Raw genomic sequence first — 15,891 nt, 5'->3', positions numbered from 1 at the left:
GTAAAGAGAACCGAGAGCACAATGCAGAACATTCGTTTAATCTGACTAACAAAGTGGGTCTCTTAAATAAAAAAAGATTCACAACAACATTTATTGTTTGGATTTTGTACTAACATTTGTTAAAAAAATATGGTTAAAAAGATGAACCTTAAAGTAGTTTAAATCACAAAAATGGGTTTTATTGGTTTTATTGGGGTAGGCATAATAGAGAATTGACAAGGCAATATAGGATAGAAGAGTGGGGTGATGTTAGGATAAGATAAGATATAGGATAAGAGTGTGATCGGGAAAATACCCTATGAGCTGGTAAATGAACCCTTCATGGTAGGAGAGAAGCAATTGGTTTGTCACCTTTCTCTACATTTAGACTTAACAAAGATTTAACAAATAAATAGGTTTTTACATGAAGAATGTTCATTCTTTTCTTTATTTACACTGCCTAGAGAGTACTTCAAGATGAGAAGAAACTGTCTCAGTAAATGTGACTGGGTGGACATAAAATGGAATGGAGGACAAATTAACCATTCTACACCTCAGGACTGGTACAGCTGTGGAGTGTTTGTCATGCAGGTTGGATTTCCTCATTAAATTGTATGACATAAAGAAAAACAAAGAGTTTATCTTATAATAAACTCTGACACAGTTCTTGTGAATTTGTGGAGCAGAATGTTGATTTACTTCAGTCTCGTAAGAAACCTGAAGTGTACCTAGACAACAAACCAGAATGGAGTGGGTAAATTGAGGCTACACAAAGGAAGGGTCAGAGCAAACTATACTTTATGGGGAGGCTCAGGCAATTCAATGTTTATTCAATGTAGATTATGCAAATAGTGTACTGAATATTATTAATGGATTTAGATGTATGTGTTTTGTTTGTTTGTATGTATGGCTGCTGTGGTGAAACAATCTCCCACGGACAACAACAACAACAAAAAACGTTACCTTATCTTGTCTTATGTGTATGGCAAAAGAAGTTATTAGTGTGTTTCCAAATATCCCTTGCCGTTTGACTATAAACTCATCCAAGGAGCATTTTTTTTGGTTTTTGCATTGTAGGGTTATTAAAAATCTAAAAGGTGTGTCTCATACCTGACACCTAGAGGAACACTTGCCAGTTGGTTATATGACTGTAAGTCATTCCCTTCAAATGCTATTGAGCTTTAAATAATGATATATTTTGTGTATGGGCCCATTCTGCAGTGAAATTCATGTCTAATTTAAATGTGATTTAATAGCATATTTTGATAAATATCAAAACTCTAAAAGGTGTTTCTCCTACCTGACACCTAGATGAACACTTTACAGTTGGTTATATGAATGTAAGTCATTCCCTTCAAATGCTATCGAAGTTTGAATCGTGTTTGACAATGTCGTATGTAACTTTAGAGACGGCCCCTTAATTTCCGCATTTCCACGAATATCGAACGTCCAACATCAAACCAACTTAATTCCAGTAATAATTGCAGATCATAGTGTAATAGTATAATGTATGATACAGTATATTGTGGTGTTTAATGCTGATGTTTAGTTTTTAGGTGGAGGCTGGTAGTTAATGCTTAGAAACTGATTTCAGGATTAATACAGCTGAAGGTGGGGGAAAGCTGTTCATTAATTTTTTGGGGGGTGACAACACAGACTTCTGTAGCGTTGTCCTGATGAGAGATGTACAAACAGTCCATGGTGGACCTTGATAATACCTCTCGCTCGCCGCAAGCAACGCTTTTTTAAAATGTCCGTAATGTTGGTCAGCTGTGTTCCAACAATGTGTTGGGAAATCTTTAATCAAGCAGCCATTACATGCAACAAAAAAAGAAAGAAAGAAAGAAAAAGAAGCTTTCAAACAGTCTATTTAGAATTACGTAAGAAGAAGTCTTTTTTTGATGGAAAAGAATCTACTGGAGCAAGCCAGTAGCAATAGCAGTTCATATTCTTCTCACACCATAAGGGGGCGCCCTGAGGCTGCTTTATACACGAACATTTATCGTTGAATAATGATTTTCCACGTGGAGCTGTTTGTCACTACATAACTGAATGTCAGTTAAAGAATACGGTAGTGCTGTCATTTTGTATCCTCAGTGAACGGAGGTAAGACCAGTCAGATAGGGTTTACAGGCAAATACCTGGAAATACTCGTGTCTTATTTCAGGTTTTAATACCACCAAACGCTAGCTCACACTGTATGTAGGACGACCGATAAAATCTAAAACCTTTTGACTATCTAACACGAGACTAGGCTAGTTTGGTGTCGCTAGCCAGGCACAACTAAGCTTGATAACACCATAAGCAAGTTTTATGATAAATTCTAAAAGTTTTTATTTTTTTTTTATTTATTGGGAAGAATCTGTGCTCAGACCCAGATGATGAACAGTCCAGTTAACGCCCCTAACAGACACACACTAAAATGGTCGTTTACACATTCCCATTATTAACATTTACCTATGAGAACATTCTTGGATATAAATGACAATTCAACGCAATATGTGAAATTTGTAATGATTAAGAGAATTATCTGCTGCTTACTGACACCTGCCAGAAAATTAAAAGTCATTGATTTACACACCCCATAGAATTTATTTATTTATTTATTTTAAAAACATATTTGGACAAGCAAACATTTTATCCTATTTGAAACAGTGCCTATTAATAAAGGCAATACACTATCAAATGACACAACGTTGACATTTTGTAGTAATTTTCACAATTTAATTAAAAAAAAAAAACCCCTATCACAAGGAAAAAGTAAGTGCACCCCTACATTTATCACACCCTGAAAAATCCATAAAATTAGAATTAGGTGTTGAAGATTGGGTGCCAGTGATGAGGACCTGTTTAGGGAGTGCAGGTGGAACCTGTCTTATTTATACTCCCCTCATATCTAGTGTCTGGTGTTCCCTTTGTTATTGAGGTGTGGGGTGTCATCATGGCAAGATCTAAAGAGTTCTGTAATGTCTTCAGAAAAAAGTTTGTGGATGCCTATGAGACTGGGAAGGGATTTTAAAAGATCTCAAAATTTTTTGAAACACATCATTCCACTGTAAGGAAAATCATCTACAACTGGTGCAGATTTCAAACGACTGCCAATTTGTCCAGGACTGGCCGTCCCAGCAAATTCATTCCCAGAGCAGACCATCTGATGCAAAAATAATTTTCCAAGAACCCCACAATTTCATCACAGGATCTGCTAGTAAGTCTTGCAACTGTTGGTGTCAAAGTTCATGCTTCTAAAATCAGAAAGAGATTGGACAGATTTGACTTGCATGGGAGACGTGCCAGGAAAAGTCTTTTCAGGACAATCGTTTACCAATGAGCATACAGGCAAAGACCAGGCCTTCTGGAACAATGTGCTCTGGACAGACGATTTTATCAATGGCAATTAATCTGAATATTCCTGCTCCACATGCGCAAGGATATTTAATATCCTTGTTTTTTCACAATTAGTTAAGCTTATTTTTCCCTTTTAAAACGTGTAAACACTGTTTTATGGTACAGCGCATGGTTTAATAAACCGTAGGAACAGATTTAGCTGATACTGTTCGCTACAATACCTGAGTTATCTCTTCTCAGGAATATTCCCTTCGTGAGTCTTATGGGGATGTAAACTCAAAACGACAAAATATTGGTTTTCACAAGTAAAAACTGTGTAATTGTGCGTGTTTTAAGTTGGCAGAGGGTACAGGGAAGCTAAGGTGATGGTTAGGTAACCTGCTAAAATGACGATTAGATTAGATTAAAGCTCCTTCAGCCTATTGCCCTGTTTTCAGGACTGGCAAACTGTTCCTAACACATTCTAAATAAGTCCTAAGAAAGTCCTAACAATCCTAACAAGTAAGTCCAAACAATCCTAACACTCATGGGGCAAAACATAACGGGGCAAAACAGCCACTGGTCGAAACCTAGTCACGTGAAAGAGCATGTGATTAAAATTTTTAAAAGACAGCGGGGCCATTTGTTCACTATCCTGACAACCGGAGAGCTCACAGTGTGCTTTTTAGCACTTCATTTATTCTATAAAGCTTTTTTTAAAAGCTTTTTTTTTGGACCTTTGGATAAATTGGAGGTGAGTCCGAGCATAGAGAATATGTTTGAATTACATCTTGTAGAGGCTCCAGGCTCCCCGCGACACTGTGTAGGATAAGCGGTTCAGAAAGTGGATGAATGTGTCAAAATATTTTATTCAAACAGTAAAAGAGAAATCTCCACAGTGTTAACCGATTCACTTTATAATTGATACGGCTTTTAGAGTGCTAAAAACTTTGAGCACATCCATCCATTTTCTGTACCGCTTATCCTACACAGTGTCGCGGGGAGCCTGGAGCCTCTACAAGATGTAATTTAAACATATTCTCTATGCTCAGACTCACCTCCAATTTATCCAAAGGTCCAAAAAAAAGCTTTAAAAAGCTTTATAGAATAAATGAAGTGCTAAAAAGCACACTGTGAGCTCTCCGGTTGTCAGGATAGTGAACAAATGGCCCCGCTGTCTTTTAAAAATTTTAATCACATGCTCTTTCACGTGACTAGGTTTCGACCAATGGCTGTTTTGCCCCGTTATGTTTTGCCCCATGAGTGTTAGGATTGTTAGGACTTTGTTAGGACTTTTGTACTGTGTTAGGACTTATTAAGAATGTGTTAGGAATAGTCCCCAAAACGACAGAATGTTGGTTTTCACAAGTAAAAACTCCGTAATTGTCCATGTTTTAAGTTGGCGAATGGTACCCGGTAACTTTTTAGCTAAAATGACGATTAGATTAGATTAGATTAGATTAAAGCTCCTTATGTCGCTGAGATTTCCGTGCTGCGATGGCCGAGTGGTTAAGGCGTTGGACTTGAAATCCAATGGGGTCTCCCCGCGCAGGTTCGAACCCTGCTCGCAGCGCAGGAGCTCAGCTATTTTCTTCATACATCTTAAAGTTTTTTTTTTTTTTTTTAATTATCTATCTCTACTATCTATCTACATGTTTAGTCGCGTTTTCTTTGCTTCGCATGGGGCAAAACTCCGGGATTCTCAGCCTGAATACCTAAAGGGTATATACACAGAACAACTACCTCAAAACATATTTGGTTTTATATTCATTTTAACTGATTTTTTTTCACTATTTAATTCCCTACTTGTGTCTTTTATTTATTACATTTGTTTATTTCATCATTTATTTGGTTTTAATTAGTAAGAAAAAAGTAAATAGTATGAATTATTTATATATATATATATATATATATATATATATATATATATATATATATATATATATATATATATATATATGTGTGTGTGTGTGTGTGTGTGTGTGTGTATAGAATACAGAAGCAAGAAGCAGTCCTCACTCCGAGTTCTCACCCCCTGTCCTGGTGGTCCACTAAATTTCCAACTCTGTCAGAGCAGTAAAATAGCCTATTTTTAACTGGTGGGTGACCAGCACTGGAGCCCTGCTATGATGAGTTGCTTTACTTTGCTTTTTGGTCAGCAGGGGGCACTATAAATATAAATATATATATATATAAATATAAATATATATATAATTAAATATTGTCACACATTTATCTCAATGCTTCATCACTACAGGGTGTGTAGTCACTCACTTTCATTAACCACTTTATCCAGATTATGATCAATTACACCCTAGATAGGAAGCCAGTTGATCAAAGGGCATCATGCACAATTCACACCTAGGGCCAATTTAACTTATCTCATGCAGACACAGGCAGAACATGCATAGGAACTCCACACGGTGTATGCTAAAATATAAATAATTACTAAAATACTGTATGTCATCCTTGTTATTTATTGCATGTTCACTGAATCCCTAAAACTTATATTGTGTTTGTGACTCACCCCAAGACAAACCAGATGGGCCTTCTTCTTCACCATGTTTAATTTAACCATCATATTATCCACATTAAAAAATGTAATTGCTGATGCCCTCTCATGCATGTATCCCACTGATTCCAACCTACCACTAATCTCACCATTTTACCTGAGCTGTGCACCATTACTGCTGTAAACTGGGATATCGACCACCAAAATTGTCTAGGCACTCCAAAATCCTTCTGTTCCTGCCCAAAGCCCTCCAAATAAAAGCTATGTCCCTTCCAATCTCAGGGATGCATGGATAACTTGGGCACCCGGGGTTACTTAGACCCATCAAATCCAAATATTGTTGTAAAACCATGCTAAAGGACAAACAGTAAAGGATGGATAAATATGCTCCATGTGTGCCCAAGACAAGATTCCATGCACTCCCCTAGCTAGCAAACTCCTGCAACACCCATTGGTCTCATATTGCATTGTGGTACGGAAACCTCGTACCACAATGCAATATGAGACCAATGGGTATTGCAGGAGTTTTCTAGCTTTCAGTCTTTCATCTGCCATTCATTTAAAGTTTCTTAGCAGACCATGTAAGTGAAGCGTTTTAAACAGCCCCTACGTGTGCATAAAATAGAATTTTGCAGGACATTTTTGCCTGTAAAACAGTTCATAATGCCAGGAGTGAATGGCTGTGTATTTCAGCTGTCCAATTGATTGGAGCATTCAAGACAGCTGGTAATACCAGATGTGAACAGGGCCTTAGTTTCACCTCTTGGCTATCATCCATGAGCTAATGGACAAGTTGAGAGAGCCAACCAAGAAACTTGTGGATTCTTCTGTACCTTCTGCAAAGATCACCTGGAGGAATGGTTACATTTTCTCCCATAGGCTGAGTATGCTCCTGGCTCACATCACTCTACCTCAGACGCACCAGCTGTTGACAATTTTTTTCAAAAACCATGAGGGAGCGTGGGAGGAGCTATTTTGTTACTTCTATTAAGTCAAGCAATTCAATGACAAGAGGAATTCACTGACAGACAACGATCTGAGACCCCCAAATATAAATCAGGTTAAGTAACCTACAAGCTACGGCCAACATGTCTTTACTGTATATCCTCAAGCTTCCATGTTTCCCTTCTCAAGCCTTGTCAATTCTGGTAAATTTGATTATGCCAGATGACCAAATCTCACCACTACCCCTAAACATAGAGCTCATAAGTTTCTTTCACACTGTCTGGACCACCAAGCGCAACAAACCAGAGATCGACCTAGAAAAAAAATCCTTTGTACCTGCTGCAAATGTGCATGTGACAAATAAACCTTTGAATCTTGAATGGTGAATCCCATCCTGCTTGCAGAGTGACCTCTTCACCTGATTACTAATGATATTCACCTGCAATCACACTGCTCCCTAAAAATAACACAGACTGTGTAACATACCTTTTGCAAAGTCTCTTTCCATTGTCTGGGAATATTCCAAGCCATTGTTTAATGCCTGTCTTGATTAGGCAGTACTGACTGTAATAAAACCATAAAACCATCCCTTGTGTCTGTCTGTCTGCCACATTCCAGCCCATTCACGTAGCACTAACCGGCTGTGGTTATTAGCAGTTAGATAATAGATGATGGCTAAAATGACAAGTGGTGCTTGTGATCAATATTTAATTTAACCCAAGAAATAAATACATAAATAAAGCTTATGAATAATCACTGGCCTGTTTTTCATTCCAGCAGTGCAAGGGACAGAGACAGTGGTGAGTGAGAAAATGTATTATATACATATATATTAGAGAGAGAGAGAGAGAGAGAGAGAGAGAGAGAGAGAGAGAGAGAGAATATTTATATATATTTAGAGAGAACTGCATCCAGCCCCACCTCTCCCACCCTTCCTTCCTCCCTCTATTTCTCACTCACTCTCAGCATGTGTGGAGTTGAGTACTAAAGTGAGGGAGTGGCAACATATAGCAAGTGCAGGTTTTAAAACTGTCACAGAGAGTGAGAGAGAGAGAGAGGGTGGAGGCTGAAGTAAAATTAGTGGAACAACAGAAAGAGACCCACACACCACACCACAGAGAGACGAGGGAGTAAGCATCCAGCGTAAGAGGGAGAGAGAGAGTGGGAGGCGAACAAAGAGTGGGAAGAAGGCAACCATGCTGAGGAGGAAGAGGAGCGTGTCCTTCGGAGGATTTGGATGGTAGGTGCCTCACATGCAGCAGGATCAGCTGTTAGCCGTGTGCTAAGAAGACAGCGTGTGGATGTGTGTACCAGATGCTGTGTGTGTGTGTGTGTGTGTGTGCGGGCGCGCGCGTGTGTGTGTGTAAAGGTGAGACAGAAACTGTGTGTGCTTGATTTGTACGAGTTTTTTTGCATGGATTTTTTAAATTTTATTATGAGCATGAGTTTAAACCATAAGCCTTTTTACTGAAAGGGGAAATAAAGGTGCAGGGAATGCTTTAACAAGTATTACTGTTATGAAAGCTACAGCGTGGTGGAAACCTCACCTCACAACATTTTAGAGCTGTTTCTTAAAGTACTCCTCTATCCTGTAACTGTAAACATCTTTGTAAAACATTTGACAGTTTTAATGTCTTACTAAAAAGGCCTAAGAACATTTCTACACATTGTGTTATGACTATGTATGTGAATGCAAATTGGCAATGCTCCCTGGCCTTCCTGCCATGCCAAATATCCATCGTCATATCCTCAGTAATTGTAATAGCAGCTAAATCTGCCAGATTATATCATGATTTCAATTAGCTACATTAGCTAGATAACAAGCCTTGCAACAATGCATGCACCTTCTGAGAAACACATCATCTAAAAATTCTATGCGATTGGGTCAAAACCTTTACACTTTTTGAAGTCATATGTAATCAGTCCCTCTGCAATATTTGACCTAGTTTACATTTCTTGTAAATTACTACATATTTTACGCAGATTTGGGCCAAGACGAGTCATGTGACATCATCAGAGCACGTATTCAGCGAAAGCCCCCTTCGATTCACATGTGTCGAACATGAGTACAGCTATTTACCAACAAACATCACTGCGAAAGACCATGCAAAACAATTTCGTGCAATTGCAATTTCGCCAGTTCAAGTAGTTTTCCACAACTGCATCGGAAAATCAAGCATTTTTGGTCACAAAAAAACCTCTGTGAAATTCTGTATGGACTGTTTAATGTCCACTGAAGTAATTTTATTAATAATTCTATGTTTTAAACAGAAGTAATGTAAAGTAGCACAATGTCCCAAATTGTAATCTTCCTAGAGGAGTTGATCATTTAAGAATAACATTTCTTAGTGTTTTAGAGGTACTTTAAGAAATAAATTCCAGTTCCGAGAAACAATTCACGAAAAAGAAGAACATTTAGATAGATTGTGTGAGTGATGATTCTGAATACATTTACATACAGCTTTTATGAAGGTTATTAATGTTTTAGTCTTATCTTGCCTTTCTGTCTGCTCAAGCGTTTCAGTGCTCAGGCCATAAACCCCTGCTGTCTAGCACGTCAGCATCTCATCATCAGAATGTTCACAATGATGGTGAATAACACTGTAAATCTGGGTTCTCAGCATCTTACATGCATGCATACGCATGTGATAGGGGCACCTGAGTGCTCAATCAGTTATGTCGAAACTATCGTAACCCTAAATAAACAGTCTCAAACTCTCTTAAAGAAATATTTGATTCAGAATGAAATTTAGTCAGGGTTTTCCCTAAACTCTACTGCAGTACATCCACCAAGATATTTTTAATGAGGATTACATCTTTAATATTCTACTGGAGCTACAATGCTAATGGAGCTAACAGTTGCTAACAAGGAGTGATCAGTTATAGCTTTTAATTTCTTTTTGTTGTTCAGCATCTCAAATACACTTGGTCATGCTCATCACTGCATACAAATATCTCAGGCAGGAGATGTGGCCCAAAGTTTAAAGGTGGACTTGAAGGATGCTAAAGTTCCAGATTAATTTAGATTTTTTCTTCAGGCTCAATTAGCCATTTTATGAAATTGAACAAATGAATGCAATATTTCCCACATAAACTCTTATTAAAAAAAAAAAAAAACGGTTCCATCGAGTATCTAGGGTTTGTCCATACAACAACCAAACAACTAACGGTTTATTTCAGGAAAGGTACAAAGTAGAACCTCTTTAGAAAGCTAGAACTGCTACACATTTTTTGTAAGGATGAACCGGTCTTATTTGTTTATAATTAGACCCTTCACTCTGTTTTTGTGGAGTTTTTTGTGATTATTGTGGCCAACAATGCAACAAAATTGCAATGTAACTTGTGGAGTTCTGGTGCTTTTTTGCAGAAACCTACTTGAATTGACGAAATTTCAGTTGCAAAATATTGTTTTGCAGGGTCTTTGTAGTGATGTTTGTTGGTAAATGAGACCTTTTAGCTGTACTCATGTTCGATGCACGTGAATCGAAACTTGCAGCATTTCAGTTTTGGCTGAAGTCATGTTGTGATGACGTCACATGGCCCAATTATGCGAAAAATCAGTGGTAATTTTGAAAAATTTCAAGCTCCTCAGAATATTGTAGAGTTTCCTTGATCTTACGTTAATTTCTGCAATCGCAAAATCCTGGAGGGTCTCGTTTCTTATTATAATTCCATGTGGATATATGGGGATGCACAATATGTGTGACTGCATGGCTCAGAGTAGTGACATTTACTGTAGTTGCATCAGTCATAGCCATTAGACTTCGTGAATGTTTTATTTATGTTGTGCTACTGAAATAGGGCTTCTTAGACTGTGTTTTCTCTGTCTCTCTCTCTCTCTCTCTCTCTCTCTCTCTCTCTCTCTCTCTCACTCACACACACACACACACACACACACACACACACACACACACACACACACACACACACACTTAACTCTTTCTGACATGTTTGGGTTGTTACACAACTTTCTGATAAGCCAGGTGGAATTGAAACAAATGTCCAAGGGATGGAGACAACTCAGTGTGTTTCAGACTGGATAAGTGTGTTTGTTGTTCCATGTTGTACTGTGTCTGAGGGGTTCAGGCTGGAGGTCAGGATTAGGGGTTAGAGTTAGGGTTAGCCTCAGTTCGATTAGGTCCAAGTCCACCCCCTGGACTTCTGGTTCTGCAAGAAGGACTATCAATTTCTGTGGTATAAGAGGAGTAAAACAGTCTCTCCATTATTTTGCGATTTCGCAGAACATCAAGCAAACTCCACAATATCCGGAGGAGGTGTTTTTTTTTTTTTTTTCAAAATTACCGCAGATTTGCGCTTGTTATGTCATCACAACACGCATTCAGCCAAAGCCCTCTTCGATTCTCATGCGTCAAGCATGTGTCTAGCTAAAAGGTCTAATTTACCAACAAACATCCCTGTGAAAGTCCGTGCAAAATAATTTCATGCAATTGCGATTTTGCCAATTCAAGTAGTTTTATGCAAAAATTTTTTAAAAACTCTGCAAGTTACATTGCAAATTTTGAAAAAATGCCGTAGCAAAATCAAGCATTTTTGGCCACAACAATCACAAAAAAACACCACGAAATTCTGCGCAGACTGATAAAACATTTTGGGGCATGGTGTTATAGTAAAAATAAATAAACTTCAGGGTGGTAACAGTAACTCCACTCCACCACCCCAATCATTCATTACTTTCCAATAACAGCACGTCCTGTCATGCTTCATTCCTTATATAATGAACGGTTTACCAATGACAATTGTTACTCTGTAACAACAGAGTTATGTCTTCATGAGCATAACTTCATGGACTTTGTGTTTCAGGGGCATTGTCAAGATGAAACAGGTTTGGGCCAGTTCCAGTAAAGGGAAATTGTAATGCTACAGCATGCAAAGTCATCATTTGCAACTGTGTGCTTCCAACTTTGTGGCAACAGTCTGGGCCACTTGTGTCCACATACTTTTGGCCATATAGTAAGTTAATTATCTAAAAACAAACAAACAAACAAACAAAGGACCAGTTCACATTGTAGCTCTACAGACTGCACTTGCTTTGTAATATTACATACCATGCTCATTTGTACTCGTAAGCACAGATCATCTGTTTACAACATTTTTGTGCATCAGCTTTTTTTACTCGCTGTGGGAAAATCTGTCACACGTATACACACCCTTCCTCTCTTGTCACCCACAGCCCCACCACACCCAGGCAAACCGCAAGCCCCAAAAACACACTACCGGTAACTCGGTCAAAACACAGAACAGGGTATTGCGCTTGCACTAATTCACATGTGATGCAAAAAGAGAAGTAGAAAAATGTACTGTTTCACTTTTCATCCTGATAACGCAGGTGTCTATACACTTGCCCGATCCACTTGCACAATACACATCCTTGCATGTATCTATTAACACTTACAGACAAGCTGTGGTGGATAGGGTGCAACATACAATGATCTGAGTACACTGTAGCAACACTGCCACTGTAGCAATAATTCACTTGAGTAAAAGTAAAAACCTGAAAATTACTCAAGTATAGTATATATGACTCAATAAGTCATATGGTGAAAAACTACTTGAGTAATTACTTTAGAAATGACTGTTAAGCTATGGCTAAAGTGAATACCACCTCAAATGGTCAATAGTATATAAAGAAAGGTAATGGTAGCTAGCTCATGTTAATTCATACATGGCTCTAGCTATATCTATTTAGCAAAGATTCCCCTTACACATTATCCTGAGCATATAGGCTTTAGCAGCACTTACGTATATTTAACAGAACAGGAACCCACTAGTGAATAGCCACATAATTAAAGGTTAATACAGAGCTTATATACTGTAAAACATAAAAAAGATTTGGCTAGCTCGCCTTGCTCACTCAGCTACCTAACGTATTTAGCTTACCTGTACATGTTTCAGCAGGTGTGAAAATGCTGATAACTCCATTGATTTTGGCTCCTGTAATTTGTAGATTGTTATCTGAAATTGAATACTAAAGATACCTAATAAATTGGGCCAGGGATGCACACCTGTCTTTACTGTCTCAGACATTGCTGCGTTGACATTTAGTGCCAATGCTAATTTGAAATTGAATTATTTAAAATTTGCACATATTGTCTCTTAATTGGGTTAGGTTAATTTTTTAATTTTATTTATTTATTTATTTTTTTACTTGAACTGTGCGTGAAGTTGATTTGTTTTTAAACTCAAGTAAAAGTATTAAATTGTGCTCAAAAAAGGACCATTACAATGAACCATTTACACAAGTAATGTAACGAGAGTACATGTCATTTGTTACTTTTCACTCCTGCAGACAAGCTTATTTTTCCATTACACCCCCCATGCTTTCTCCATTTCTCATCCTCAGAATGAACTCTTCCACTGTATATTCTAATACGCGTTGCACTAAGTCTTAAACCAGACTCCTTAAACCAGACTCCTCTAGTTCCTGCAACTTTTCTACACTGATGCAGGACTCGCTCTTCCAATCTGAATACATGTACTTGTGTACGTCTAGCCTAATGGTAATTTAACTTTTTGTTGAACAACCTAAATTTTGTGCTGATCCAAGTAACAATAAAATGTACTATTCATTTTAACATGGCCACTGGAGATGACTGATAAATAAGAAATTCATGGGTTTGCGTTTGCCTGTTTTCTATAATGATAATTCCTGCGTTTCCATGTTTACTATGATGCTAGTTAATGGGTTATCTTATTAAGTATAATGCTAGTGCATGTGTTAGCCTATTAACTATAATGCTAGTTCACGAGTTAGCTCTTAACTGTAATGCTAGTTCATATGTTAGCCTATTAACTATAATGTTAGCTCTTGCATTTGCCTGTTTTCTCTAATGCTAATTTATGTGTTTCCATGTTTATTATGATGCTAGTTCATGGGTTATCTTATTAACTATAATGCTAATTCATGTGTTTCCAAGTTTACTATAATGATAATTCATGTGTTTCCACGTTTACTGTAATGCTAATTCATTTGTTAGTCTATTGACTTTAATGCTACTTCATGAGTTGGCCTTTTAACTATATTGCTAGTTAATAGGTTATGCCCCATTCAAGTCAAAACATGCTGTTATTCAGACTTGAAAGCATTAATGATTTACCATTTCATTTACTAGATAAAAGTTTGGCTGTAGTTATTCACGTTAAACAATAGAACAATACCTTGCTCATATTTAATACAGATTGAATTTGAAAAAGCCTGATGTTCCAGTTTAGCCCAACTATTATTATTTAAAAAAAAAAGAAAGATTTTTCGTAGTTTGATTGACTGCTTTATTACAAGTGGGTGTGAACTCTTACTCTGACATTCGGTTGTTTAGTTGAGAATTCTGTATTTCCCAGCGCTGACTTCTGGTCAATATATGGATGCTTTGTATCACTATCAGATGCTCTAACAGCTAGGTTCTTTGTTTGTTTTATCTCTCAGCTGGTTCATTTCTGCCTCAGATGAGTTGTTTTCTGATGCACTTGGGTTGTTTTCTGCCTCGATAAAGGCTTCTGTCAAATCAATAAACGTAAATATGAAATGTAAATGTATTCTCACTTCTCCAACTCACTTTCTTGTTAACCTCTTATTTATATTTTGTCCCTTGCATCCCTGGGTAATTGCACAGCCTCTGCTGCTTAACCCACTGTGTGATAAACAGTCTCCATACACTTCACTGTGACCCTGTAGCATCATAAATGTCTGGCATTTCTGAAAAGAGCAAAAACTACAACCCAAAGGGTCTCTATATTTATAGTAAAAGCTTGCTTGTGTTTACTAGTTCACTATTACTTTCTCTGATATGGTTCCAGGCTTATGGAGCTTATGTGTGTGATATGTTTTACTGTGGCATTTCTGAGTATTGGTGTTTAGAAGGACACCAATTTAGTGGTTGACCTTTCCTGCATGTCAGTGTGAATAGCATTGAATCTGCCATACTCTAACTGGAACTGACAACAAAATAACACATGGATGGATCTTTGTGGGGGAAGGTGGGTCACAAACTCATGCTAGTCAGTAAGATGTTGGTTTGTTCTCAGTCGTTGTACTACATTGACAGAAAAAGGTATTCACAGATATTTTTTGTTCCCTAATGTACAAACAAAGTAAATGTAGCCTTAAACCAGTCTATTCATGTACCTTAACACATTCATACACAAGCTTGTTATTATATTCTATTGATACGAGTAACGAGTTAAACAATAAATGTATTCTGTTAAAAGACTTTTTTAACAGTCAGGCTGTTTCTGTAACTTCCGTCATATTTATGATGCAATCTGGATGAATTGGGCGCCTATTACATCTTTAAGTGGGCCACAGCCTTTCAAATGTGACAGATGAATTAGCATTATAGAAGACAGGCAAATTCATGAATTAGCATTGTACTAAAAAGACAAACTCGTGAATTAGCATTGCAGGATGACCCATGAACTAGCATTATGCAGAAAATGCAAAAGAAGCTGCATGGCTTTGAGCACTGACACTAACCACAGAACATTCTGTTCATTTTAGACCTTGTGCTGAGAATAAAGCAGCCTCTTATTGGAATGTATATTGGAGATTAATATATTGTTTCCTTTGGCTGACTAGTATGGAGTTAGTTAGATGGCTAGCTCATGTTAGCTATCTGATATAGTACTTTTTAAATAACATTTTGTTCAATATGATTATGCTACTAGGTAATAATAACCAAACCCTAAATGCTTAAAACTTATATTGCACATAAATTGACAAATACACACACATAAATGTGCTTTTAAAGATTTTTTGTTTAATTAAAGCATCTACTACTGCAAACATACCACATACAGTGCCCTCCACCAAATTGGCACCCTTGGTAAATTCGAGTAAAGAAGGCTGTGAAAAATGGTCTGTACTGTTTAACCTTTTGATCTTTTGTTTTTAAATAAATCACAAAATACCCTGCTCTCATGGATATCAAACAATTGCAAAAAAACAAAACATAGGTTTAAAAAAATCTTTGTTAAATATAGGTGTGCAAAAATGATTGACACCCCTATGAATTCATGTGAGAAAAATATATTTGAAGTATATTCCAATTGATATCTTACATTATTTTAGTACACCTGAGTGATTAGGAACAGGAAATTGTTCAACCGTGACTTCCTGT

At 37.3% G+C, this 15,891-nt stretch overlaps 1 protein-coding gene and 1 non-coding gene across 2 annotated transcripts in view; both read left to right on the top strand.

Moving 5' to 3' along the window:
• The first annotated feature begins 4,794 nt into the window (after positions 1-4,794).
• On the top strand, positions 4,795-4,876 carry trnas-uga (transfer RNA serine (anticodon UGA)). The gene has a single exon. It is a non-coding gene; the product is annotated as a tRNA-Ser (tRNA).
• Positions 4,877-7,695: 2,819 nt separating this feature from the next.
• Positions 7,696-15,891, top strand: part of rap1gap2b (RAP1 GTPase activating protein 2b) — a 50,003-nt gene continuing 41,807 nt past the window's right edge. The window contains exon 1 of the mRNA XM_053687892.1: positions 7,696-8,000. Coding sequence (XP_053543867.1) covers positions 7,957-8,000 — 44 coding nt within the window. The 5' untranslated portion in view covers positions 7,696-7,956. The remainder of the gene's footprint in view (positions 8,001-15,891) is intronic.

The sequence above is a fragment of the Ictalurus punctatus genome, chromosome 18 (assembly GCF_001660625.3).
Source record: "Ictalurus punctatus breed USDA103 chromosome 18, Coco_2.0, whole genome shotgun sequence".
Classification (NCBI taxonomy): domain Eukaryota; kingdom Metazoa; phylum Chordata; class Actinopteri; order Siluriformes; family Ictaluridae; genus Ictalurus; species Ictalurus punctatus.
This window is presented reverse-complemented; position numbering and strand designations above follow the sequence as displayed.